General features: G+C 42.2%; 2 protein-coding genes across 12 annotated transcripts in view; both read left to right on the top strand.

The window, feature by feature from the left end:
• CELF1 (CUGBP Elav-like family member 1) overlaps positions 1–14,105 on the top strand; it is a 57,731-nt gene extending 43,626 nt beyond the window's left edge. For 7 of the 11 annotated variants that reach the window (XM_041459910.1, XM_041459911.1, XM_041459908.1 and 4 more), the window contains 5 exons: positions 2,120–2,233; positions 2,414–2,599; positions 3,460–3,603; positions 5,254–5,421; positions 11,111–14,105. In XM_041459910.1, coding sequence (XP_041315844.1) covers positions 2,120–2,233; positions 2,414–2,599; positions 3,460–3,603; positions 5,254–5,381 — 572 coding nt within the window. In that variant the 3' untranslated portion in view covers positions 5,382–5,421; positions 11,111–14,105. The remainder of the gene's footprint in view (positions 1–2,119; positions 2,234–2,413; positions 2,600–3,459; positions 3,604–5,253; positions 5,422–11,110) is intronic. The other 4 variants (XM_041459909.1, XM_041459905.1, XM_041459907.1 and 1 more) reach the window with 1 other exon arrangement.
• Positions 14,106–18,293: 4,188 nt separating this feature from the next.
• RAPSN (receptor associated protein of the synapse) lies at positions 18,294–27,811 on the top strand. Its single transcript, XM_041459774.1, has 8 exons — positions 18,294–18,842; positions 20,966–21,304; positions 22,531–22,689; positions 23,018–23,116; positions 23,212–23,334; positions 25,923–25,976; positions 26,574–26,773; positions 27,567–27,811. Exons 1-8 carry the CDS (start codon positions 18,627–18,629, stop codon positions 27,637–27,639), a joined length of 1,263 nt encoding a protein of 420 aa, XP_041315708.1. The 5' UTR covers positions 18,294–18,626; the 3' UTR covers positions 27,640–27,811.
• Positions 27,812–27,921: the final 110 nt, after the last annotated feature.

Below are 27,921 nucleotides of genomic sequence, written 5' to 3'. Positions count from 1 at the left end.
TCACCAATTAAATTAATGAATGAAAATTGTAACTTTGTAATAAAGACATTGCCTTTGGCTGAAAAAATCCTACATTCACAGATGGCTCTGTTGGTATATAGGCTATACACAGGAAGCATTCCTTTGTAATTGCCCTGTATTTCTGCTCTACTGTTACTTATCTACCTTTTGTCATCATCAGAAATGGGATGCTATCTTCAATTGCTATGTACACAGGATAAAGAAAATACAGACAAGTCTTTAGTTTTCTCGGCATTTTCAGTACTAAAGCATTTCTTGTTTTGCCTAAAGAAATTTCTGATAAAGGCAGCTAAACTAAAAAAATTGTGTGAGAGGCTTTTTATAGTGGTTTAACTTAACTTATTTAAAATCACAGTCTTTTAAAGTAGGGAAAGTATCCTTTTTCCCTCTCACTTTGTTCTCTAGCCATTTTTAACTTAGCTGCTGCTATTTTATTTGGGATGGGTTTGGAAGGGTTTTTAAATGGTGTTCTCATCTGTCAAATATAGTGTCTATTTGAAATGTTGCAGAAACAAGTGGTATTATAAAATCCAGGTAACTATATGATTTCTGAACTCTGTTTTTTATTCAGCCAGCTGTGCTAATTTTTCTACCGGCTTGAGGGTTATACTGTAACTTGTTCCCTGTGTTTTCCCAACATTTAATATGCTACTGATAATAAGACAGGAAGTGTCTCCTTTTCATCAGAGTAAGCATCTTAAAATAGTTTGGGACATTGACTTTCAGTTTTTGATTTATTAGAACAGTTTGTCTTAACGTGTACTAGAGGAGGTTTGTCAATCCAACTGTTATTACAAAAAGTGGTGTGAAGTGCAGTTCTGCTTCTCAAGCAGCTTTAGTTAGGTACAGCTACTTTAGTTAGGGGGGTTGCTAGGCTGTACTCCATTCAAATAGTTCCAATATCCCACCGCAGCAGACACTTTATGTCACAAAGATGAAATGGTAAATATTAAGTGTGTGTGAAACTACTTGAAAGATGCTGACAATTCTTTTAAAAGTTTTAATGGATGTATGCAGCATAATTGAGAATCACCAAAACATGAGGAAAATAGGAAATGCCTCAAATTCAATTCTTCTCTTACCTCCTTGGTCAAACTGTTAAATTCCTCTTGCAAACAGTTTACAAGATGCCTCTACAGCATCAGTCTTCAATATCTTTTAATTTTTAGCAGCCATAAATATTTTCTAGTGCATTTTGTGCAGTAAATATAAACATCTTGGTTAATAGCAATACACATAGCGTTTCTTCTGCAGAAAATAGTATTCATTTCTTATTTTATCATGTCCAAAATCTTTGTAGATGACCTCAGTGTGAACTTCTTTTTCTTTTGACATACCAGCTTTTTTTCCTCATGATTTTGATGCTGAGTTCTGTAGAACTAACTCTACCTGGTGTAGAATTTGGTGAGCCATGTAAGCTGTTACTGTCCTAGGTACTATATTGGTAGACTTCTCTAACTGAATCAATGTAGTTGAAGATGTTGCTGGAATAGAGGACAGACTATTTTTGGATTTAAAACTTTTCAGCTTCTCTCAGTCCTAGCCCCAGCTGCAGCAGCAGGATTTTTAATAGAAAATTATTTAATGTGTGAAAATAATCTGGGCATGTGGTGTTCCTGTTCTGGCAGTATGGGAAAACTGTATGTTCAGCCTTCTTTAATGTCCCTACTACCTATGTTGCAGATCTTTTTCACCTTGAGTGATGTTTCAAGGATATATGTTAATACATAGCAAGTGACTCTTACTTTAGGCAGCAGGAAACAGGACATCACTGCTGGTTACCTTATGTTGAGATACAGTTTAGCCAGTATTTGTTTAATGTCTCAATCTTAGATGTTTTACTGACATTATTATTGCTACAAAGAGCAGATGCTATGATGAAGTAGAAATTTTTTAAAATGTAGGAAGGGCTTAGAACATACAAGCAGTATGATCAAGGAAGTTGTGTGGGTTTGGGGTGGGGTTTTTTTACATAAGATATCCTGTGTTGCCTGAATCTTTTCCTTACTAGTTTTTCCTACTGGAATAACTTAATGAAGAAGTTGAATTATCAGGACTAAAAAATATTAGTTGAAGTTTAATTGTTTTATTTTAATAGCAGGTTCCTCACCTAGTTCCAGTAGCAGCTCCTCTGTTAATCCAATGGCTTCTCTTGGAGCTTTGCAGACACTGGCAGGTGCTACAGCAGGCCTCAACGTTAGCTCTTTAGCAGGTAAGTTATGTGTCGTGCCAGCTTGGGGGAATAGCTGATTCTCATTCCTCAGCCTGTGATAGCTCTCTGCGGTGATTTTTTTGCTCCCTGCTTTTTGTAATTTTGCAGAGCATTTGAAAGGTTATTGATCTGGCTCAGTGGAAACACTCAGTCAGCTTTTATTTCCTCTTTCTTATACAGGAATGGCAGCCTTAAATGGAGGACTTGGCAGTGGTGGTCTCTCAAATGGGACAGGTAGCACAATGGAAGCCCTCACACAGGCTTATTCTGGAATCCAGCAATATGCTGCTGCTGCACTGCCCACACTCTATAACCAGAGTCTCTTAACACAGCAGAGTATTGGTGCAGCAGGAAGTCAAAAAGAAGGTAGGCAGAAAGTTGTAGAAGTTACTTGAGACGGGTTTTCAAAAGGGCAAGCTTAGCCCTTGCACCTTCCTTGCCTGCAGATTTTTTTATTTGGCGTCATTTCTTAGAATCCAGGAGTTACTGAAGATTAAAAAGGTCTGTGGGATCTTTCTGCTATGGGCTGCCCAAAGTAGTTTTTATATAGGGTGTTTCTCATGGGATTTGTCTATTCTTAAGTGCTTCCTTAATTATACTCCTGCATGTTCTCAGAGGGAAGGAGAATATGAGTCCACAGCCTGATAGATCGCACTGTCAGAGAATCAGATGTGGTTTTGTTAATGTTGTTTTCTGGATCCTTCACCTCTTCCAACAGCTACTTAATGGCAGTCTTTTCACTCTTCAGATTCAGGTTAAATGTAATGTAATGTACAATGTAGGAGTACGTTTTCAGTAAAATGTAGCATGTTTAGAAGAGAATCTGTCAGATTACAAGCAATGTGATTATTTGTATTTTGTTTGGAAATTTACTTAGTTGCTTTGGGACCACAGGTTTTGCATATCCATTTTTTTGTTCAGTCAACATCTAGCACTCCAACTTTACTGTTCAGCAGTCATTACAGCAAATATCTGTGAACCAGTTTTGACACAATATGTAAAGTACAAACAAAAGCGGTCAGAAAGAGCTAGAATTATTTGAGTGATCAATCCCAGCAAAGGGTCATGCTCATTTATTCTGGAATCAAGTGCTCTGCAGGACTGTAAACAGTAGTTTCATTGTTTTATCTAGAAAATTTGTCTTGACTGGCTCTTCCACCTTTTTTTGTGCAGTGGGTATGTGGTATCCATGCTCTTTCTGAATTTATTTTTCTACTTGTTTGAAGGTCCAGAGGGAGCCAATCTGTTTATCTACCATCTTCCCCAGGAATTTGGGGATCAGGATCTGCTGCAGATGTTCATGCCATTTGGAAATGTCGTCTCTGCCAAGGTTTTCATTGACAAGCAGACCAATCTAAGCAAGTGTTTTGGTATGTTGGATCTACAGCTTCCTTTGAGGGGAAGCACTGGGACAGACATTGATCTCTTCTCTCTGGTGACCAGTGACACGAGCTGAGATAAAGGCCTGAAGCTGAGTCAGGGGAGGTTTAGGTTAGATATTAGAAAAAGGTTTTTCACCCAGAGGGTGCATGGGCACTGGAACAGGCTCCCCAGGGAACTGGTCACAGCACCAGCCTGACAGAGTTCAAGAAGTGTTTGGAAAGTGCTCTCAGACAAACAGTGTGATTCTCAGGGACTTCAGTGATCTTTGTGCATCCATTCCATCTCAGGATATTTTGTTATTCTAATAAATCATTGTCTGTGAAAAGGTGACTTTCATAGTACTCTTTTTCAGTATATTGTCTAGTCTAGCTATTAACTAAGTAGGGAATCTCTATATATTCCTAATAAATAAATAAACCAAATGCTTCCAGCAATAAACTGTATTTTCCTGATTTTCAATGTGACTTTTTGCTTTTCACGATTTCATACTATCGTGCCCTATTACAGTGTTCTGGCCCTAGATATTTCTCACTGAGATTAACTCAGTTGGTTAGAGCACTGCACTAATAATGCCACGGTTGTGGGTTCAATCCCCTTTTGGGCCATTCACTTAGGAGCTGGATTCCTTGATCCTTGTGGATCCCTTCTAACTCAGAATGATATGTGATTATTATTTGTGTTTGCAGACTGTAATCCTGAGAGAGTTCTTCTTGCCTCTTCCTATCTTTTCAATACTTGCAATAATAATTTGTATATATTACTTAGCACATTATGATTATGAATTGTTTCTCTTAATATCTTTATAGATATAACTATTGTGGGTACCACATTGCATTTTTGTAGTGCCATAACCTCTCATGACTGTTTTGATAGGTGGAGATTTCTTGTGATGGAATGGGAGAGGCACGCCTTTCTCTATGGTTTTGATAGCTTTGTGTCTACATAAAATCCTGAATTTTTTCTTATTTCAGCCAAAAGATGTGGACAATCTGATGCTTTGTGAGAGCACAGAAATATGCTGATCATTCAGCTATAACACCTATATATGGACACATTGCCATTGACTGGAGTGGGAGTTATTCTCGCTTCAGACATTGAGTGGAGTTATTTAAAATAGGCTCCTTCAAAACACTGGAGAAGTTTATTTTCAGGATAATCTTTTCCAGGAATGATGTGTAACCTTCCATCTGAGAGCAACCTAAACACAATAGTGGTGCCAGTGCTACCCTTCCTTGGCAGCTATTTCACTCCAAACAAATCTTCTCCCATAGTGTCATGAGGGTGGTTTCCACCTTGTATCTTTAATGAGCTTTTGCATCTGGATGAACATTTTCCAGGTTTGGTTTTCTCCCAGGTATGAGTTCTTATAAACAGCAGTACTTATTTTGTTGATACACTAAAACATGTTGATTTCCTGAGCTGTATATATCTTCTGGCCAAAGTTCCATATGTCAGAAACCAATGCATTGTTTGAGAGCCTTTAGAAGTTATTATGAGGAATCTGAAACAGTTGTGAGCTTCTGAAAGTGGCACTTCATGCAGTCCTCTCTGACCTTGTGAGTGCCTGCATTTCCATTTGTGAGTAGCCATTACATGCAGCTCTGGCACGGGGTAATTGTGTGTTTTCCTCTCCTCAGGTTTTGTAAGTTACGACAATCCTGTCTCTGCGCAGGCTGCCATTCAGTCAATGAACGGCTTCCAGATCGGCATGAAGCGGCTGAAAGTACAGCTCAAGCGCTCCAAGAACGACAGCAAGCCATACTGAGCACCCTCCCCTCCGGGACTGGAGTGAGAAGGATCTTCTGGTAAGTTGGAGAGGAGCGCACTTAGTGATTCGAAGCCCTAAGGCTGTGTTTTTACAGTCCTGGAAGCTGATCCATGCCTTCTATCTGGCACATCTTCCCTTGAAGACTCTGCTGCAGCCTCTGCTGAGAATCCCGCTTCGGATGGAGGACAAGTTTGTGCTTTTGTTTCCAGTGTTTTACTTTGGAGTTTAGGTGCCATATCGCTGAGGTTTTTTTGTTTAGTTTTGTTTTTTTTTTTCCTCCCTTAATTGAAGTTTGCTGTGTTTGTAACCAGTGTGTGTTGAGAAGGACCAATGCCAGCTCCTTGGGGGTGGGGAGAGAAGGTTAAAGGGAGCAGCAGAAACTGACACCACACTGCCTTGGGGTAGAGAGGAGAAGGGAAAGCAGAAATAACGCAGAACAGCTGATGAAAACAAAGATGGGCAAGGAGAACAGAGTCCTGGGTGAGAAAGAACTGACTCCATGTAGCCTTTGTCATGCCCCATCTGCTCTTTGAAATTTCCCTAACTGTGTGCCATGGTGGGGATTTAATAAATCATCTCTAAAGCAGTAGACGGGCTAAAAGGGTGAACACATTATCAAGCCAAAGGAAAACTGCAGTGATTTTTTTTTTCTTTGCTGTATGTAAACTAGGGTCTATATAGCAGTGTGAATGTACACAGCACTTTATAAAACTATTAGATAATGTCTCTGCCCAGAAAATTTCACTCTCTGTCTACAGTGGAATATTAATGAGATGCAGTGAATTTCTCCATGTATAAGAAAACTTAACCTATGTACTTCATCTAGATTTTGTGGAAAGGTAGAGGCAGCTTAGTCTGGATGAATACATCTGGGTCTGGAAACAATAAACTTTAGATCCCTGGTAACCTGCAGAAATTTTTGACAATTTTTCTTTTTAACAGTTGATCACATTGCCCATTTCTGTGGAATAATGTCCTTTTTTTGCAGAGATTGCTATGAATTCCTTTTCATAAGCATAATGTAAGCGCTCATTGTTTATTGAAATGATAACTTCCTGTTTTGTTGGGGTTTTTTGTTGTTTTTTTTTCATGAACAAAATTCATGCAGTGACTTGGTCTAGTAATTAGGTGTATCTCTCTGCTGCAGTTTTCCTTTAAGGTGGTGTGTACCAGTGCAAAACAGGCTAAACCAGGAGCTGTGGAACCAGAGTACTGAGCCATTCAGTCTTTTTCTGCCTTTTGGTACAAGCTGTTACCTTTTATATTGAAGGAAAATGGAATGCACCCCTTAACTGAACACACACTTTTTCTGCACACCAGTGAAATTGCTAGTGCATTGCTAAGGGCCTTTGGTATTCACTGGTTTAGGGGGCTCAAAGGACTTTTGACACTCTGGCCTGAGCTGTTTCGAGACATCTTTGTAGAGTTCCATTTTATAACCACCAAAATCCACCTCTGTCACAAGAGGAAGTTTACAATTTCTGTATCTTTAACAGAAGTTCAATTTACCTCATAATATCTCTTTTTCCTTGTTTTCTTTGTATCCCTGAGTAGTAAGGCTGTTTCCCAGGGCTCCAGCTAACACTGCAGTCTGGGAGCCAGCTGCTAAATGATGTGTGTGGGTCAGACGTGGGGTCAGGACTTCGTGTTCTGCTCCAGCAGGAGGAGCACTGAACCCATCAAACCTGAGATCTTGGGTCCGAATCCCCACTTGTGTGCCGTGATCTGTTGGGAATCTTGGGCATTTCCAGGGACTAGGCCCCCTAGGATCTCAAACCTCAGAATTACAAGGCCTGATAGGTAACATCCAAGGGGAGCCCTTTCCAGTTCTTAGATTGAAAATCAAGCAGTTAATGTCAGTCTGTCCATATTGATGGCAGACAGATAAATCTGTCAGTATTATTTAAATAATTTTGTGGTGGCAAAGTTTCAAAGGCCAGATTGCCAAATTTCCCAGTTATGCTGGCATGTGGTACCTTTCTATGTTAATTATTTGAATCTCTCTAGAAACGTAAACATACACTGAAGTGAACCATGTACACTTGAATTCTGCACCATAGGAAAGATGTGTCCTGGTTTTCTGAGAAAAGAGTGTTGAAGTGTGAAGGCCTCCAGGGTGATAATGGGATTTTTTATATATATATATATAAATTATATACTTTTCAAAAAAAGGAAAAAAAAAAAAAAACATAAAAAACCATAGTTGGGAGCAACTGCTCCAAGTGCAACCTGCTGTAACCAAGAATGTTGTTTCTATTTTTATAGAAGTTTTATACCGCTCCAGGGTGGAGAATATTTATTACCTAAATTATTTCACTGGAAAAAACGGCCAGGGTTTTGTAGAATCCTGAATGTGATTGTTTTACACACATAATGATGTGCATGATTGAAACTACTGATTTTCAGTGGCCTGTTTGCAGCCCAACAACTGCTAAACGAGGAAGATGAATGCTGTGAACCAGTGGAGGAGAGCACTGTGCTCTGGGGTCTCTACAGTCACTCTTACCTTCTTTGCATCCTACCCCACTGTACTATCCAAGACCTTTGTCCTGTTTTTCTTTTAACCTGATGCTCTGGCCTCTTTACTAGTCATTTCATTTGCCCAAAATTAGATATTTTAGCTTCTTCATCCTATACTGTGTCCTCAATACTGTAACTTACAGATCAAGCTTGGCATTGTTGCAAATAGGTGCAACTCCTGTTAATTTGAGGAGATTCACCAGTTTACACTGTGGCTTAGTTTGATCAGTGACTCCTCCCAGACATAATCACCTTAAGACACCTAACTTGGGCTAGCTCTTGTGCCTTACTGGCGTAACTATAAGTATTGCCAAAAAGAAAAAGAAAATAAATCTATGCAGGTTAAATTTTAAAAGATGTGATCCTCAGATGGTTTGAATCAATGCAGTTCAGCTCTCTGAATGCAGTAGAGCTGCATCAGTTTTCACCAGCTGAAGATGTTGCCCTTTTTGTGTATTTGTTTCAGATTTCCCTTTCTTGGTGTATCAATGTGTATGTTGCCAAAGTTAATAAATGTATCAAGTTTGTGACTTGGGCAGATTTTTTTTTCTGATAACAAAACTGATCAGATAAAGTCAACATTTCTCTGTGTCTGTTTGGTGGCTGCTGCTGATTGTGGGGATTTAGGCTGCTCTTGCCTTTCAGTCTTAAGCCAGTTTTCTTCCTCACTTATTAGCAGGAAAATCTGGGATTCTGGGAACTTGGGGCTTTTAAATTTTTAGTTCATATCATGCTCTCATTCAAGTGCAAATGAAATCAGTGTCAAATACTCTATTTCCTGGATAGTAAGATAAGAGTTGGGGGAGTTCAAATAAACTGCAGAAAGTTGGCTGAAGCAGCCACATGGACAAAGTATGCTATATGCTTAAAGCCAAAGAACCTCATTTTCTACAAGAAAAGCTAAAAGAACTTCTGATGAAATATAATTCCTTATTACGTGTGCCACCAGGAAATACTTAAAATATTTTTAGTTTACTGCGTGGAAATCGTCTACTTCATAGATTTCTTCTTTTTCCGAGGAGATATTTGATTTTACTGATGTAACAAGGTGAAAGAATTATGAACTTAGCCTGATACTACTTAGTGTCAGTAGTATAGTAAATGAAATCATCATTTCTTCAGTCCCCTAGATAATCAACAGTTCCAAATAGGATAGCTCCTTGTAGTTTAGCTTTTTTATAATACAAAGCTGGCATTTTTAAAAAAATCCAGCTCAGAAGAATCTCACTGGCAAATGCATCTACCAGGACATTTCACCTGAATACTGAAAATCACATATTATGATAATTCTGTCATGCAAGCTGAATCTAACTGAACTGGTAATGGCTGTGGATTAGGGAAGAACAACAAAGCAGAACGAATTTGTTCCTATTTTATTTGGAAATACCTAAAACCAACTTTGATAAATGAAATTGCAAATGAAGGGTGCAACCATGAATAGGTAAAATGCTTTGAAAACTTCTTGGTGCAGACATTTAAACATAAAGATGTTTGATATCCCCAGCATACCTGCCACCAAATATAAAACACAGAAGGCAGAATTATCATGATTGTGAGAATAAAACAAGGACAAACTGGAAAAGCTTTCTTCAAGTCATTAAGACCTCGTCCAGCATCTCATGATTCTGATTTTATAGGCCAGTCTTTCCATAGGGCTTTGATAAAACTCAACATAGCTGGGAGAAATATTTGAAAAATCCATATGAAGAAAATCCCCAGATAAATCACACAGAGGGTACCAGTGGTGCATGCTAAGATGTCACTTGATTTCATGCTTCTTGTTGTTTCTCATGCCTCAGTTCATGATGAATTTGCTTTTCTGGTTTAAGAGTGAAATCTGCAAATTATCTAGAGTTTTTCTTGAAATATAGAAACAAGTGCAAAAGTTGCATTGTACTCTGTTTGCTGGAGTTGGTTTAAACTCTGTACTAAAGTCCTTTCCCTTTATTGGAAAGCATGAAAAGCAAATTAATCTAAGCAGTTCTAATAAGAGTGTTGCTGATTTAGTAGACAATGTGTTTCTTGTTGCTTTGGAACAAGAATGCAACACTTGCTATTCTCAAATTATGTTAGATAATATGCAAATCTCACCTTGTTCTAGTCTGTAACCAGAAGCTTTGAGATGTGCTGAAGATTAAGGCCACAAACAGGAGCTAAAGGGGAGTTGGGGGAGGCAGAGTGGGGAGGCAGAATAAGAAAACAAACCATTTCCTCTCTCTTCTGCCTCCCACTCTCATCTCAAAATACTCCTTGTCTCTTGCAGTTCACAAGCTGAGGGGAGGGAACAGAGGTATTTATGTCACTTAATGTAAGAATTATTTTTTAATAAACGCTTCAAGAAAATTTCAGGAAACACATTTTTTCTGCTCATCAAACTGGCAACAGTGACTGTAGAGCTTCTCAGAGCCCAGAATCTCCTCCTTGTGAAGCCAGGGAGCTGAGGGCTGTTACATAAAAGGTTGGGAATGGAAAATCCCTGTGCAGGTCTAATGGTATGACAAGTGCTCAGCTAGGACAAGTCTTAACTTGCAGTCAAGTCTTAAGGAATTCTTCTCTGATGTGTGAGCTTTTTGTCTTGTATAATCTTTTTTTTTTCCCTTTTCCAAATCACCCACCCCCAGTTACATGGGCTCCTAGGGAATGAGAAGAGACTGTAGCTAAAGGAAAGAACGTGGATTTGCTGGGCTACTACTGCCTAAGAACTTCCCATGTTAGAGTGCAAGAAAAGTCTCAAACGTCAAACCACCTGTGAATCCCTTGTGTCCTCTGTCTTGTCTCTCATGGTCTCAATCTCTGTGGGCAAAAATGTTTGCCCTGGAGCCATATTTTTTGGAATCGGTCTCCTGGGGAGGGAGTTTACTCTGTTCTAAACAGAGGTAGTAGACACACTGGGCACGGGGCAAGGTGACTGCATTCTAACCAGTGTGTCACTAGGCTATGGAATGCTCCCCAGACTGGGTGCTGAGAGGGAAATCCAGGCCTCTGCTTCCATTTGGTTTCTGGCAGTTTGATGTTTACTTGGTGTCTTTCATGTACTTTGACTTTTACTTGTCCATCGTTGGCATGTGCTGCCCTTCCCTGTCAACTCCCTTCCCCAGGAGATCTCATTGTACAGTGCCCATTCTTGTTCTCTCTCTCCGTGTTTGGATGTACTGCTCTGTGTAACTCAGTGGGTCTCCCTCTTTCTGGTTTGTTTTTTTTTCTAGATTCCTGCCGTTTGTTCATCGTTGTGCCTAAAGCATGTCGATGTGGCGTTCAAGTACATCGTCCAAATCCTTGTCTCTTCAGCTTCTCTGATGCTTGAACTCTCACCTTTGACCTTGTGTTGACCTTTGATGCTGATGTGTATTTTTATTATGTTTGTTTCTTTTCTTTTTTTTTTTTTTTTTTTTTTTTTTTTTTTTTTTTTTTTTTTTGTGCTGCCAAATTGGTTTTGCTAGAAAGACTGCTGAAGGGGAATATTTAAACTTGCATTTGAATATAAAAGAATTTCTATTTTTCTAGACCTTCGTAAGATAACCACTTGATTTTGTGAATCTGATTCTTTGTAATTTGTCTTCAGAGCAGCCTTGCTAGCATACCTTGTGGAGTATTTGTATTTCTGTGAACATACAGCCAATCACTTTCTAGGCTTAGTTTTTTCTGTGTGCTTAGTTTTAAAAACACAGTTCGAAGAAAAAGTCAATTATATGGTGTGACTCAATCTTTCAGGAGACTTCCTAGTCACATTTTGCTGATCTGGTTTCTGTGCTTGAGGAGACAGCATGTGTTTTTATGAGTTCAAACTTGTGACTTGAAGTGGCATCAACAGAAAACACTTGAACTACGTTTTCCTCTGATTGTAGCTACATTTTTGCCCTGACATTTACTGGGATTTTTTTTAATTATTATTTTTATTTTTTCCCCTGCTTCCCTGTGTGATTATCAGTCTGCAGTGAAAATTTGATCAAAATTGATGTTGTATTTTGTTAAGCTCTGGCATGCTTGGGTTTTTTTTGTAACTACAATCTCCTCAGCAAAATGTGATGTTTTTGTTTTAATCTTTCAAACTAAGATAGTGCCCAGAAATGTTGTGCATGTTTCCTGCTGTTTTCTTCACACCCTCGTATATATCACCTTCACCTCTCTGTTTTCTATAGTTTGTGCAAAAACTGAGCAATTTAATGCGTTTCAAAGGTATCCTTTAAATTGGTGGTTTTGGTATGACTAATATCTGATCGGAAGCCACCTGAGGGCATCTACCTGTGCACTTAGACTGTCTGCCTGACAGAGCACCTGGACCTTGCTCCATCTCCAGCGCTGTCAGAAGCTCTGAGGGTGCTTGGTTACACTGTTCCCCTAGTGGAAGTTTTGATGGAAGGGGATAGCTGGGAGCAGGAAGGTGGGGGAACTCACAACATTTCTGTTTCCAAAGCTGTCTGAAGCTAGGGCTCATTTCAAACACTGAGCATTTTGCACAACTCAGGGCACATTTCTGTGAAGTCCAGCCCCAGTCTAATACCATCAGAGTTTGGTGGCAGGATTCTGGAAGGATCTAGGTTAGCTCAAGAAATAAAGTGTTTTAAATTTCCCAGAGAAAGCATTTGTAACACTGGTCCTACAACTGCTGGCTCTTTTCCCAAATGACAAGCACAATACAACAGCCTCTGAAGCTGTTACCTGAACAGGGTACCATCCCCAGCTCTCTTTTCAAGGGCCTTAGCTGGGGAATCTCTGCGGAGATTTTTTTAGTTTTTGTTTCATTTTTAATTGGGTAATGAGCTGAGCAGTTCTGATGGCTTGCAGGATGAACTAGAACAGGTTACTGCTCTCTGGGTAGCAGGCTTCCCCTGCCCTACGTACCATCTGCACAGGTAGAAACTGGGAAGTAGCTTCTAGATGAAGGCACCTGAAGAGTGTGTGCTGTGATGAAGTTTCAGTCAGAAGCAGCAGCAAGCTAGTGTAAGTATCTTAATAGTTGAAATAATGTGAAATGGAATTCCAGGAGAAGGGTTTTTGCTGAGAAAACAAGTAGAGTTTGACTGGATAGAAATCTTAATTTTGTCCAGTGTTTGGGATAATGTAAAGATGCAAAGATTGTTTTCTGTCCTACTCCTGAGTTGGTTGAGGATACTGTATTCTCACTAGGTGTTGACCAGACTTGTGTAGACAGTCCTTAATCTGCTTACAAAAGAGAACAATTTGAATATGATACATGTACCTGGGAGTGAATCGTGAGGCTGAATGAAAAAGGGTAGAGACTCATTTATTTGGGAAGTAGGGTTGGGGGCTGGCTGCTGTTAGTCCCACAGTCTGAATGCACAGGGCTGTGTGCCAGGGGGCACTGATGGCCTGCAGTGTGTGGAGGAGCTGCCAGTACGTTTCTGTACATGTGCGTTTGGTTCCGTAAGGAACCTTGGGGAAACCTGTGGAAAAATATCTGAAGAAAACCAAAATGCCAAATGTTGGGTGTTTCTTTCCTTTCTTCTTTCCTTTTCTTCCTTTGGTTGTTTTAATTGTTCTGTGGTGGTTTTAATGGATTTGAGACAGTGGAGCAGCAGCTGCCTTTCTGATTTTTGGCTGCTTTTTGTGAATAATTTAAAAAGAAAATTTACATTTTGGAGACAAACCTGTGGGCTTTTTTATTGGTACAAACATTGTATTTAACACTAGGGGTTTTGTACAGTTTTTTGCCTTTTCTACTAGAAAACAATGTAAAGTGATTCACAATGTGACGAGAAAACAAATTGCCACTATGACCAAATGTAGAGTCTGTTCTGCAGTTAACGGGATTTAATCAACTCGAAGTCGTGGTTCAGTCGTAGAAATGCTTTTCTTTACCTTGTTTGAGCTGTTCCTTTTTTTCTTGTTTTGATTTGCAAAACAAATTGTCTTTTTGTGTGAAATTGTGTTGTACTCTGTAGAGAATTACAGGTTTTACTTTAATGGTTTAAAAAGCAGAGGAGCGCGTGTTGCTTTTCTGATCTGATCACAGAGTTTGTGTAGTGGATTTAAAAATGAAAAGATTTGTTACAAGTTTGGAACAAGCGAGTATGTGTTAAAGGAATTTTCTTCCTTTTGTGTGTGTGTTTTTTTTCTTTTTGTCCCAAAGGGCAACTTAAAGCTGTTTTAATTGCACAGACACACCGACAACAAGTCATTTTGTATATGCCAAGTGTGGTACCTTCCTTTGTTTATTTGCTATTAAACTGTTTGAGAAGAGTCCTTGTGTGTTGTATTTGTGTCTTAAACTTGAGGTTCTTTTTGGGGTCCAAGTGTGAGAACATGAAGAGAAAGATGAGAGAACTAACTATTTTACAGTTTCTCAGCTGTGAGACACAAAGATATTCATGGCCCAATACCCCTTGTTCTGGATGTATAATATCGCCCTGGGCTTTTACTTCTGTGTAAATGAGCTACTCTGAGTGGAAATGGAAGAGGTTTTCTGGTTGATATACATCCATTTTGATCATTTGACAGTCCAGTCTCCTTTAGATACGGAAAAGCTGAGGATCTTGGATAATGCACATATGTGCAACACTTGGGAGTGAGGAGCAGGCATATCCAGCCTCACGGAACTGGTGCCATGCAGCCACTTGCCTGTGCATGCACTGGTGCGTCAGGGTGTTTCAGGAGCTCAATACCTTGGGCAGAGCAGCAGCCCTCAGCTCTGTAGGAGCAGCACCAGTGCGTGGTGCTGTGTGGGATTAGAGAGGCACCAGCTGATGCCACTCTCACAAGCTGCACGCCTTCCCCTTCCAGGAACACAGCCAAGCTGCCTGAATCTGTCCTGGTTCTGCAGCATCAAGGTACCATCAAGGCAGCCCTCAGTGCTCTTCATCCTGGAAGTGCTACACAGGGAAACAGCAAATGGATTTGGATTACTTACTAGTGATAAGCAAAGGCTACCTGCTTTGCTCTTAGTACTAAGATCTTTTATGATGTCTCACTTCAAATTAATAAAAAGTATTTGGCATAGCCAAAGCATTTAGAAACCTGCCACAAGTTTGACACGAATATTGCCTCTCTCAGAAGGAAAGTACCACAATGGCCTTGATTTGGTGCATTTTTGAAAGCTCCTAAAATTTCCTGATGTTATTGCTTCCTTCTGCTGGCCTGCATCTTGGAGACTTGCAAGCGTTTTTGGGACAGCTATGTTTCTCCTCCATGTCCTTTTCCTGTGTTATCTGGGATACTCTATTTCACCCCATCACTTCCTACATGACTGTAAATCCGAGAGCACTTGCAAAGCATCAGGATTCAGTGCTGCATTCCTTGCCCTGAGCGCACCAATTGCGGCACAAGGCACAGAGCCACCTGTTACAGACTGTGCTGGGATCCCTGCAGTTAATTTGCAGCTGTTGAGGAAAGAGGCTGGAGGGATTTCAGTTTAGATACAACTTGAGACCAAGGATGGAGAGAAACAATTGAAACAGAAAAAGGGTTTGTTTAGGCTGAATGGAAGATTCCAGCTTGTGCAGAAATTTCGCTCACCTTGTCTTACACAATCAAAGCTCTGCCAGCTGCATCTTACAGAACTGACACCAGATCACTCTTGGGTCAGAGGTTTTTTGGTTTTTTTTTTTAAGGCTTTTTCTTCAACTTAAAAGGCCACCACCAATCTGTACACAATCAAACTGCACCTAAAAGCCAGTATATTAATCTCTGAAAATAATCAGCATTTTCACATGAGTTGTTACATTTATCAGCATTTGTAGGAAATACACCAAGTTGTAGATGAAATCCTGATGCTGAATGTTCTAGGAGAAACCTTTTTCCTCTCACATCCACCTCCACCTTTCACTATGTGTTTTGACTACAGTCTTCCTGACTTTTCCTGCCACGTTCTGCTCTCTTCATGCAGCCAGGAGTCACCAGGGGCATTATGGAGAGCAGGGGGGAGGAGGAGAAGCAGGTCAGTGAGGTCTCTCTGAAGAAGTGAGTGCGTGATGAGTCACACTGCGTGTATGGCAGGTAAGGTTTCCTTATTTGATGTTGCCAAGCACCATTCAGGCTCATTTATTTGCACTTCCTGAGGAGAAACTGTGGATTATTAACTGTAGAAGCTGTACCTGAATCTTGAATGAATTACAGCTATCTTGAGCTGCAAACAGATGCCATTGCTTTTTTTCAAGTAGTACAGGCAGGCAGTGTTGATCTTTTATCCCTCCTTATTTAGGCAGCTGCAGCTGGGCTCAGAGTGGTATGTTCCATATCAGAGCATGTTCCTGGTTTTTTGAAAATGACCCATTTGAACTTGATGGATTTAGCCCTTATTTTACTAGGGTGTTTTTATCTCAACAGGTGAGTTGCGAATTGATTCCTAAGAAACTAAGCACTTGTAGTAGTGCTCAAAAGCAAGGAGGCAAAGTGAGGTTAACAGAATGCAGGGCAGATCATCTCCTGTTAGATAGGTTTTGTCAGGCTGCAAGGCACCCTCTTCATTTTGGCTATGCGGTGTGGGGAAGGGAGCAGTGCTTTACTGACATGGTCTAAAAGAATCTTAGGATGAGTTTGAGTTACAGGCAGCTCATTTGTGGAAGGTTAATTTTGCAAAATAGTCTGATCTACCAAGAATGATGTCATTTTTGTTTTCCCCATCCCTGACTCCTGGCTGATTCTGTTACAGAGCAGGCTCCAAGTGGCTATTTTATGGCCTCTTAACTTCTCCCAAGTCTAGAAATCTGAATGGCCTCACCATTGTCAATGCTTTCCATGGGGACTGATCTTCTGCATCTTGTTGCCATCCCATCACCTACATCTAGAGAAACATAAAAGAATTACTGCAAGGAAGAGAGATTTTCTAATATTCTGAATCAGACTTTTTTGCAAGTCCTAAAATCTACCAACTACCTAGCTAATAATTTTAACAATGCTGCTGAAGTGATTTTCGCACATTACCCAGCAGTGCCTCACCATTAGTTTTCTTCAGCTTCTGTAGATTTTTCCATAGTTTCTACTTCCAGAGTTTGAGACTACATATAGTCTATGCTGAAATATCATCTAGCACATTGCATCTCTGAAAAACAAAGCTAAGTTAAATAATGCAAATATCATAGTGTGTATGAGCTCCCAAAAGAGAATCAGTCTTATTGTAGCAAAACCCTTCTACAATTTAAAGTGTTTTTCTTTTTGAAATACTTTTCTGAGGGAATTTTGGGTAAAGGACAGATGTAATCCCTTAAGATCATGACTGCTATGATGTAAAGCCTCTGGGTAGACTATTATTCCTTATTTTGCATCCTGCTTTCCTTAAGGATATTACCTCAGGAAGGCTCCCTTGGGTTTTTGTTGACAGACCAGGATAGTCTGATTGGTACCCTTTGATGTGATTCTGTAGGTATTGACCTTTGCTTGGGGAAGAGCTGCTACCAAATTCACCAAGAAGCAGGGAGGCAGCTGGAGACATGACTGGTTTTGCAGGCAGGTCTGTTAAAACTTCAAATTGCTTCTCTTTGCCCAGTTAAAGGATCACAAAACTGGTTCTTGGAACTTCTACATCTGAAAAACATTCAATATCCCTGTAGCATTCTCCACCTGCTCCCCTCTCCCCAGGTTTGGTCTATCTTCTTAAGAAGGACTGAATAAATCTCTGGACCACCAAGGCTGCAGCACATTGGTGAGAGTATTAAATGTGACTCCTAGAGGAAGCCATCTGCAGTGTGGGAGACATAAACCTATCTTTTAATGAGGTTAACACTTCTCTCCTGCAACAAAAAAGTGCAGATACCTGTTGTTCTGTGTCTTTATTGTTATTCATCATAAAAGATCATCAAGTTCTGGATGCAGAACTTAAACAGTGCCATTGACTTCTGCTGGAAACTTTTGGAGGACTGCCACTTTCATCTGATGACAGGGAGCGACATTCAGTCAAGAACAAAGGTTTCCAGGATGGTTACCTCCTGGTCCCTAAAATTAGGAAGTCAGAGGTGTATTTGCAGCAAATCTGTGACAGAGCTGACCTATGTCCATAAAAAAAGTCCATGATGCCAAATGAGGTCCTCAAAAGGGAGGCTGATTTTGTGCCTAGCAAAATATCAAGTACATTGTTGCAAGTGTAACACTGCACGTGTGTACACACTGAAGTTGCCTTGTTCACACCTGACTTTTAAGGCATATATTTTTCCTAAAGCTACTATTCCAGCTGAGTCTGCTTCCTCCCAAGCTAGCTCACCACCAGCAGTGCTTGTCTAAGGGGATGGCCAGAGAGGAAAGAGACAGCCGAGACATCCTGCGGCTGTGACTGCAGCCAATTGTCTCTCCCTGGGGTATTTATAAGCTGCATACTGGCGGGCAGGGGTGGGCAGTTGGCACCGTGACCTTGGGAGCTGGGGAGCCTGACTAGAATTCCTGGGAGCCACGTGAGCTGGACTGGCAGGAGCAGCTGCAGCCAATGGGGAGGAGACCAGCACTGGCTGTTCAGATTGAGTTTCACTCCTGAGGCTTGAGATTTTTCTCTTTCTCTCCCTGTCGTGCTTTTGCTCTTTGTTTACGGGATTGGACAGACGAATGCACTGATGGAGCCCTAGCAAGCAAGGTGTTTGCCTAGTGGATTTGGGATTTTGCTTTCAGTGCTGAGCAACCACTTCTTGCCATTGCCTACCACAGCTCCAGCCCCCTGACATGGCTGGGCTCTTACGGCTCTGGGCCCTCTGAGCACACAACCCGCCCCCTTCTAGTGGGGCATTTTACGTTGTGTTCTCTTGTAAGCACGTCCTTTTTGCTATCCTTAGAGGTTAGTGTATGAGGCTTTTTAATCCATGGGAGATGGGTCAGGACCAGACAAAGCAGCAGATAGAGAAAGGACTCCATCTTTACCAGTCTAATCAGACCGAAAAGGCCCTGCGAGTCTGGATGAGGGTTTTGGAGAAGTCTGCGGATCCTGCTGGCAGGTTTCGGGTTTTGGGTTGCCTCATCACTGCTCACGCAGAGATGGGCAGATACAAAGACATGCTGAAGGTAAGGTGAACTGGAGAAGAATGCATGCCATTGTGTCGCACCCACGCTGGAACGTGGCTGGAGAGCAGAACCTGAAGTGGGGGGTGTTTTGTGTGAAATGGAAAATACCAGCTATTGAGTGCATGTTCTGGTGTGATCACTGTGCTCACCAAGAGCTCCAGCCCACAAGATACACAGAATATGATTTTTCACTGGGTCTGGTTCATCAGGATTCCTGGGTTATTTAAGTTCTCCAGTTATTCATGGGAAGCTCTCTTGATTATTTCCCACATACAGGCACACCATGTTATCAGGCTTCAAGAAAAGGTATGAGAGCAGGGCCTTTGTCCACTACAAGCTGTTTACAGTCTGTATGTCAGCATAAAAGGAGAACTCCAAGTAGATTCTGTAGAATAAGTATCTCTCTTTTAGAGACATGTCTGTTATCTTGTTCAGCTTCTGGCTCATATCTGGTATATATCTTATATTGGGCGTTTCTAATGACAATTATTTGTTTGCCGGGGGGCTGATTAAGAGAGGAAAAGAAGATGCTGTTTTGGTGAGGTAATTGAGACATCCCAGATGTCTCACAGCTGAGGTCAGGGAGCAGCTTCCAGTTGTCAGGACAGTATAGAAGAAAGAAGGAAGGATATGGGGCTTGATGGAAGAGTGGTAAAAAGCAGCTGAAGTTACATTTCAAGCACATGAGGATAAACAGTTTAATTAAATGAGCAAAAAGAAGCTGGTGTGTGAATCTGAGAAGAGGATGTGTACAAAGAGCAGCAGGCAGCATTTGGGAGGGCAACTCAAGAATCTGTAAGACAAGGCAAGAGAGTGTTGTAATAGTCTTAAGAAACTATCCCAGCCTGAAATAGGGTCTTACTAAAGGGCTTTGATATTCTTGTCCTGATGTTTTGGGTTGTCTCTTACTAGACTGCCTATCATTCAGCATTTAGAACAAAATGTGAAAGGGGTGTCTACATCTCATTGAAAAGTTTTTGGTAGCTGTGTTTGGAATTGGAGCAGGGAGAGGAGCACACCTTACTGGTAAAGCCATGCACGTGTCAAAGCCCTATACTGAAACCAAGTACTTAGGATGAAGAAGAAGGGAGAGGTATTAATACACTTGGAAAACATTTGAAGACAAACAATTCTGTTAAGTGGTGTGAAATTAGGTGCTGGCAAAACCAACAAACTGACTGGGGAGGAAAGAAGAAAAAAGGGCAAGATGTAGCTACCTGAAGGAAATACTGAAGACTTCATGGGGAAAAAAAAAAGGAAAAACAATGAGCTTAGTATACCCAAACATAATTCCTTACCTGAGAAAAGAACAGAAAGTGGGATCAGATTGTGTGTGGTTTTTTTGTTTGGCTTTGGTTTTATTTCCAAATAATGTAAAATGTTCTAGTAGCCTAAATTATTATGTGTAGCCACAATATAAAAAGGAAGTAATTGATTCCTTTGGAATTTGCCATCCATAATCCTAACTGATAATGTCTAATGAAAATTGCTAACTATTTACCTTTGCTACTGATACTAATTCAAGCCAGCTTGAATGCTTGTGCTTGCTTCATCACAGAACATAAGAGTTACTGCATAGAAGAGTTTGCAGCCTGAAAGAGACTTCATTTAAGAGAACAGTATGCAACAAATTCTGGAGGTTACAGAACCAAGACTGTCAAAATCAAGACTGCAATTTATCAGTAGAAAATTCCTTAAAGAAGTAGCTTACTTTTTTCTATTAATAGATTATTTTAATAGCTTAGGAATTCCAGAGAAAATGGGATACATTACAATGAGTGGAAGAAAACAGAACTGCATTGTGTCAGATGTTTCCTGCTTCACCAGCCTCCCGCCTTTTAGGGCCATTTAACAGCCGTTTTCCCCTTACAGCCAGCCTAGTTCATCTTCCCTGCCCAGAGACTGTGCGAAAAGAGGGAGATGTTAGTTCTGAGTCTTCATAGGCCTTTTAAACCACCAGATAACTGCTTGGTGCATGCAATGCTTCTCCGTGTGCTGATGGCCTTGTCTGCCCTGCTCAGAGATGAGCCTCTTCCTCCAGTACAGGGTGCTACTCTGTGGGTGCTTGAGCTGTATTTAAATAAATTACACACTTTTGTAAACACTATCTTCTCTACTTAAAGTTTGCAGTGGTCCAGATTGACACAGCACGGGAGCTGGAAGACCCAGATTTCCTTACAGAGAGCTACCTAAACCTGGCTCGCAGCAATGAGAAACTCTGTGAATTCCAGAAAACAATCTCTTACTGTAAGACGTGCCTGAACATGCAGGGTACCACTGTGAGCATGCAGCTGAATGGCCAGGTGAGCCTCAGCATGGGCAATGCCTTCTTGGGCCTCAGCATTTTCCAGAAGGCTTTGGAGTGCTTTGAGAAAGCTTTACGCTACGCACACAACAACGATGACAAGATGCTGGAGTGTCGAGTCTGCTGCAGCCTGGGGAACTTCTACACCCAGATAAAGGTACAGTAACCTAAGGGGCAGGAGGGTGATTGTCCCACAGATTCAGGGAAGCATTGAAATCACGTGGATTTCAGCCTTTGTCTTCCCTATAGGAAGTGAAGTACTGAGAGAGCATTGTAAGCTAAAATCCCTTTGTAAAATCCAAATGGAGTACTCTCCGCCACAGTATGGATGGGAGGATTAGTGTCATGTTTACACAGCACAGCAGAGCAGCTGTGAATATGTGTGTGGAAGAGATCAAACTTAGCTTCAAAGAAGATCACATCAGAGACACAGGGCTGGCAGCCAAAACTGATGGATTCTCTATTTCTACCACTATTGTAGGCAAATAGCTGCCAGCAAGCTGTAGGTAAAACCAGGCAGGGACTGAGCACAGAGGTGATTTGCCAGCTCTAACTTCAGGTACAAACAGCAAATAATAGGTTTTTCTCACAAGGTCTTGATTTCTTCACTCACAGAAGATCATCACATGAAGTGTGGTGACCAAAAATAAAGAAAATAACATTGTGCTGAATACTTTTCAGGTGTGAAATAAGAAGGGAGAAAGGAAATTTGAGAAGCTGTGGTTTCCTTTCTGCATTGTAGAGAATGAAAAAAAATATGAGGACTTTTTCACTTCTGCAGTCTCATATAACTCACTTGAGAATGGTTTTAGATATTAAGATAAGTTTTACATAATTATTGTAAAATAAGATTTATTTCTAGCATGCTTTTAATGAAAAAAAAAAAAGTTTAAGATGTATTATTACTTTTTGTGAATTTGATGAGGCCGGGGTCTTAGTTCCTCTTTCCTGCAATGATGGATAATGAGCTTCTTGGAGATCCAAACTCACCGTTTAGAGAAAATGAAGGCTGCATGTAGGTGTTACAAGTAGAGATGATGTAAGAGCAGAGAAAGTTTTCTGCCTTTGCTTATAGAGGAGGGCAAATGATTTTTACAGAATAAAGTTAATGGCATACTACATCAAATTCGTTTGCTGGGTCATTGCCCCAGTGTCCTGAACCCAGAGAATAATAAGAATTCAGTATATGGCAATTCCATCTTTCACAATTTGATATCCACCAAAATACTGCACATGGAAGAGGAGCAGCACAAGTTTAAAGATGTACAGAAATCTGGTAACTGTTGCAGTGTTAGTAAATAAAAAATAGCTGGTCTTTTTCTTTCTCTCATTTTTGCTTTATTTTTGCTGTGACTGCTGTCTGTGTGCTTGTGTGCCTTCCAGGACTACGAGAAAGCCTTGTTTTTCCCATGTAAAGCTGCTGAGCTGGTGAATGACTACGGGAAGGGCTGGAGCCTGAAGTACCGTGCCATGAGCCAGTACCACATGGCCGTGGCCTATCGGAAGCTGGGGCGCCTGGCAGACGCCATGGATTGCTGTGAGGTACGGGCACGGGCAGAGCTCTGGGGGCTCTGCCAGGGCGTCCTGCCACACCACTAGAGAAAGAGAGATACCCTGCCATGCACACTTGACTGTAGATCTTCTGCTGCCTTCCAGTCCTAGAGCTGTGGTTTCTCTAGCCCAGAGGGCTTCAAAATTTAGGTCTATGAATGGCCCTTAGGAAGGAACATGTGAAAAACGTTTTCCTTGCCTTAAAAGATGGTGCCACTTCTTTGGAGCTGAGCTTTTAGTGGCTGGAGTCCAAAGTCCCAGCCTTGCTGTTTTGAACCAGGAACAAGCTGTTCTACTGACCAGAGGCAATTTCTTTCAGGAGTCCATGAAGATTGCCCTGCAGCATGGTGACCGGCCGCTGCAAGCACTGTGTCTGCTCTGCTTTGCAGATATCCATCGCAGCCGCAGGGACGTGCAGGTACAGCTCCTCCCTGCCAGGAAGGATAGGGGGAATAGCAGGAGGGCATGAAAAGCAGTTCATAGCAAAACGTGTTTTCCTCCCTGCTTCTGCAGACAGCCTTCCCTCGGTATGATTCTTCCATGAGCATCATGACAGAGATTGGGAACCGCCTGGGCCTGATCCAGGTGCTGCTAGGAGTGACTAAGTGCTGGATGATGCAAAAGGAGCTGGACAAGGTCAGTTACAAACTTGTTCCTACAGAGGTTTGTAGGACAAGATCTGAGCACAGTCTTGTACTGCACTGTGGTGAGGGTACAGTTCAGAAGAGACCTGTACCCCCTTGTTTCTACCAACAGGGCCTGTTGCTTGTAGAGTTATATTTCTCTGAATGGTCTCTCTGAGTCAGGAATTTGTAACTAATGGTAGGAGCATCCATTCTGAGTCAGACTGCTAAGTTACAGAATTGCCTCATTAGTCAATCCTGATGACTTTTAAGCTCTATGCTGAGAAACCAGCACTGGAAGAAGGAAGCCTTATGCTCTGAAATAGATTCTCCTGCCTACTTTTTAGCTCTATGACTAAGCTCATTGATGTGCTAATGAAGTTTAGACAGCTCTACAGCTCCACCATGTGCTTTGCAGGCAAATGTGGCATAAAAGTCCTGGAGAAACTTTGACGGTCTGTAAACTCTGATGTGAAACAGAGGAATGAGATATTTATTTTTATTTTATTTGGGGATAAACAACCAGTCAATATAGAACAAGGGGGTGAAGTTAGTTATTTTGAAAATGCGCAGACATTGTGCATGTGTGTTAAAATCCAGACTGCACTAGATGCAGGACATTGCACGGCAGGAACATTACTCAGCCACAGAATGAAATGCTCAAAGGTTAGCCCTGAACTAGCTCTGAACAACTGTGCAAAGTGCCACATCGAGATGCTGGTTGGGTCTAAAAATGATAAAAATTTGCTCTTATCACTCATACTGGGACACCAAGAATTTTAGCTCAAATGAAGTATCCCAGAAATCAGTATGTCCAGTATATGTCAGAATAGACCAGTTCAGGGTGCTGTCAGCATCTGAGTGCCTCCATCAGGGAATCAGTTGGGTGAGACACATTGTGCAATCTGAGTAAGTGAACACAGTGCTTGTCAGCAATGGGAGAAGAAACTATGGACTTGATAAGTTAGCTCAGTATCAAAAGAACGGGACAGGGCACAGCAGGTAGGCCTCTGCAGGAGAGAATATTCAGAGCACTCATCAAACTCTTCCATTCACTGATTCTATCTCAAACCACTGTCTGATTTCAAGCAGCTCTCACTTGTGAGAACATGATGAGGGCTTTGCGCAGAATTCTAATCTCACCAAATCCCACAGAAGAACAAAGTGGAGGAATCTTGTATTCTGTTCCAGGCATTAGAGGGAAGTCTGCCCTCCTGGGCCAGGGACCTTATGTCTGTCGGCCAAATGTGACCTCCTTAGATGTCACATCCCTAAATATTCACCCAAGCCTGTTCTTCAACTTGCCAGGCCCAGTTTCCATTTCTCATGCTATTCATCCCTGCATCAGTTACTTAATAAAGCAATTTGCTAACTTTCCACTTGCAGATTCCCTGGTTTTGTTCAAGCTTCCTCCATCTTCCCAGTATCTTTGGCCAGTTAGTCCATTTCATTTGCATGTAATGTAACCGATGCTCCCAGGCTGCTCACAGCTTGCTTGACCTCATTCTTGTGCAGTCTCATAATCCTGTCCAAGACAAACTGTCCCCTAGACTCGTCAACATCTTTTCCCCTACCCCACACATTTCACTTTGATTCTTGGTCATAGTCATTAATTTCAGGAGTTTCCAGTACACACTCAGTCTGCCTAAGCACGGTTCTCAGTTATGTTCTCCCTGCTGGCCTCTAGTTCCTGCTTCCCTCTCCTACATTTCCTTATCCTAGGCTGTTGCTGCCACCACAAGTCTAATGCCATCTCCTCTGCATTCACAGCACATTTTTGCATCTCATCTGGTCCTCTCCTCCTACAATAGCAGTAACACCAAATTACAGGGTAGAAATGTTATAATGTTCCTCCTGAAAACTACTGCATCACAAGGGAGACCTCTTCTTCCCCTTGGACAAATAGGAAGCAGATCTCAATAACTCTGGAAAAGAGAGACTAATTATTATCAGAACAGCAAGGAACACTGTGACATCTAGGTGAAAGTAGGGAGTCATTTGGTATGACAGCTGCTATGCTAAATATTTTCTTCAGATTTTAAAAATGGATAGCAGAACACTCCTACATCACGCCATGTGTAAGTAAGGCAAGGTGGAAATATGAACAGCAAAGAAAAAATGGATGAGTGTGGTGTACTGGTGCTGGTGATCCCTTTCCTCACTTCTGGTACAAGTGAAATTGAAGTTGCCCAACAACTATTGAGCCTGCAAGGTAGGATGGGGACAAGGCTTGCTTTGCTAGTGCTCCGTGCCAGCCCCAAATGAGCGTGTGGGACCGAGTTTAAATAAGTCTGCATTCTCTCTGTTTGGGGACCAGCCTCTGTCAACACTGACACTGACTGCGACAGAAATGTAGCTCTTGCATTACTTGTGGTCTTTCAGAAACCAGCCATTTCTCATGGATTAACTTTTGGGAGGGGAGGGAAATTTAGTCTCCCAAAAAAGGCTTTTTTGATTCTCCAGTGTTGCAGGGATACTTGTTAATCCAAATTTTACTCTGTACTTTACCTCTTTTTTTAAATAATTCTCATAGGACATTCGTAAAAGCCTGTTTTTCATATATTTGGCTGAGAACTAACAACCAGTGCTCTCAATTCACAGGCTCTGGAAAGCATTGAAAAGGCACAGGAGCTGGCAGAGGGACTAGGGAACAAGGTAGGATCCTACAGCTCCTTTTCAGCGCTCTTCATAGTCTTGTGTCAGGCAATGTAAGATGTCAAACATTGAAGTATTCAGGCTTGTTGTTGCTCATTAGCATTCCCATTAAGCACTGAGTGTTTGGGATTTACTTTGTCATGAAGTGTTTGGTTGTGAGCAGTTGCACAGGTAAGCATCAGTATGCAAGTCTGAAAAGTGAGTGAGGAGTCAGAATGGGATAGGCAAAGCAGAATGGGAAGCAGTGAAAATGGGGTATGGAACAGGCAGAGAACTGAAGGACTAGAGGTCTCTTCCTGAAAAACATTTTTGCCCTGAGCAGCTGCTGATGTGCTGGCTGGAAGCAAAGGAAAGTGATGTATGTCATGTCATGGGTAGCTCAGGGAAACCATGAGTGGAAGAGCTGCTGAGTGTCTCAAACCTGGTGTTACCTTTTGTGACACAAAGAAGGGTTAATGACAGGAATTGTTGAGGCCTGCTGATGTTTCTCCAGCTGGCTGAGGGTTCTCCAGGGGCTGTGGGTTCCCACCCCTGTTTCTGGTCTGTGTTCACCCTGTTGTTCACTCGTCTTATGTTTCTGTCCTTCTGTCCTTGCAGCTCGGGCTGCTGAAGCTCCACTGCCTGTGTGAAAGGATCTATCGCACGAAGGAGCAGCAGCAAGAATTGCGTGACCACGTGGTGAAGTTCCATGAATGTGTGGAGGAGATGGAGCTGTACTGTGGCATGTGTGGAGAGTCCATTGGGGAGAAGAACAACCAGCTCCAGGCACTACCTTGCTCCCACTTCTTCCACTTGAAGTAATTAGCTGGAAGCACTAAAACTATTGTCATTGGCATTAGTCATAGGAAAGATCTGTTTATGCCCACAGCAGTCCTATGCATGCTGTTCCCCAAGTCTTTGTCTTGACCACCTGCTTACCTTTTTCTTGATCCTGCCTTGCCGGATCCCATTGCAGTGCTAAGAGTCTCAAAGCCTTGGAGGGTGAGATTTAGCCATCATACTCATCACACTCCCACTTGTCCTCTAAACAATTATTCACTGATGTCCTCACTTCGTAGGTGGTCAGCCCAGTTCACAGATTCTTACTTGACTCCTCGTGGGGAATCAGTTCTTCCCTCCCAGGGGCAGCGTGGGTTTTTCCCGAGTCCCCTCACTTTCTCCCTTGGCTAGTGGCACACATAGAGGTGAAGTTGTTCAGACTGTTATCATGCTACTGCCATGAAAGAAGTTAGCTCAACCACATTTTATTGTAGATAAAACACGAGTGTTACAAAACACTCTGAAAACTAATCTGGAAACTCAGAATTTAATAACAAAGTTTCACACTGACACCAGAACTAGCATCAAACTACCGTGCAGTGAGAGACGCCCGATGAGCTCTCTGGACTTGTCTCCAGCAGTACAGGAACAAACCTTTGTACAGGAATTTGCCCACGTGCCTCCCTGGAAGGGATGGGAGAGAGACGCAGACTCTGCCCGTGGCGGGAGGGCCCACGGGGAACAGCTTTGAGGTGTGCAATGGCCGCTGAGCCGCGCCGGGGGAGCCTCCGGCCGCGGAGACCCCCCCGACCCGACCTCCTCCCGTTGCAGGTGCCTCCAGACCAACGGGACCCGCGGCTGCCCCAACTGCCGCCGCTTGTCGGTGAAGCCCGGCTACGTCTGACGGCCCGCGGGCTCGGCCGGGACTGACGGAGCCGCTCCCGGGCCCCTCGGGCTGTGCCTGCCGGGGCCGTCCTCGGCCTCCCCTGCGCGGGACCGGCTCGCGACTCGACCCCGCTCCCTTCCCCTTCTCCGCTGTGTACGGGCACTGGCTGTAATAAAGGGTTTTTCCGGGAGACCGCCCCGTCTGCCTCCCGCGCCGGGCTCCGCCCGCTCCGCGCCGCGCCCCGCCCCGCCATGGCGCCGCCGCCATCACTCAGCAGGTTTGGGGGCGGCACGTGACCCG

Source organism: Pyrgilauda ruficollis, unplaced genomic scaffold, assembly GCF_017590135.1.
Source record: "Pyrgilauda ruficollis isolate IOZ18807 unplaced genomic scaffold, ASM1759013v1 scaffold14, whole genome shotgun sequence".
Taxonomy (NCBI): domain Eukaryota; kingdom Metazoa; phylum Chordata; class Aves; order Passeriformes; family Passeridae; genus Pyrgilauda; species Pyrgilauda ruficollis.
The sequence above is the reverse complement of the archived record's forward strand: the minus strand, read 5'-3'. Positions and strand labels throughout refer to the sequence as shown.

Excerpts from the sequence above, each read along its gene's own strand:
- RAPSN (XM_041459774.1), top strand. The coding sequence starts at position 18,627 with ATGAGGCTTTTTAATCCATGGGAGATGGGTCAGGACCAGACAAAGCAG. Across the intron at positions 23,335-25,922 it reads TGCAAAAGGAGCTGGACAAG|GCTCTGGAAAGCATTGAAAA; the intron begins GTCAGTTACAAA and ends CTCAATTCACAG. Across the intron at positions 26,774-27,566 it reads TCCCACTTCTTCCACTTGAA|GTGCCTCCAGACCAACGGGA; the intron begins GTAATTAGCTGG and ends CTCCCGTTGCAG.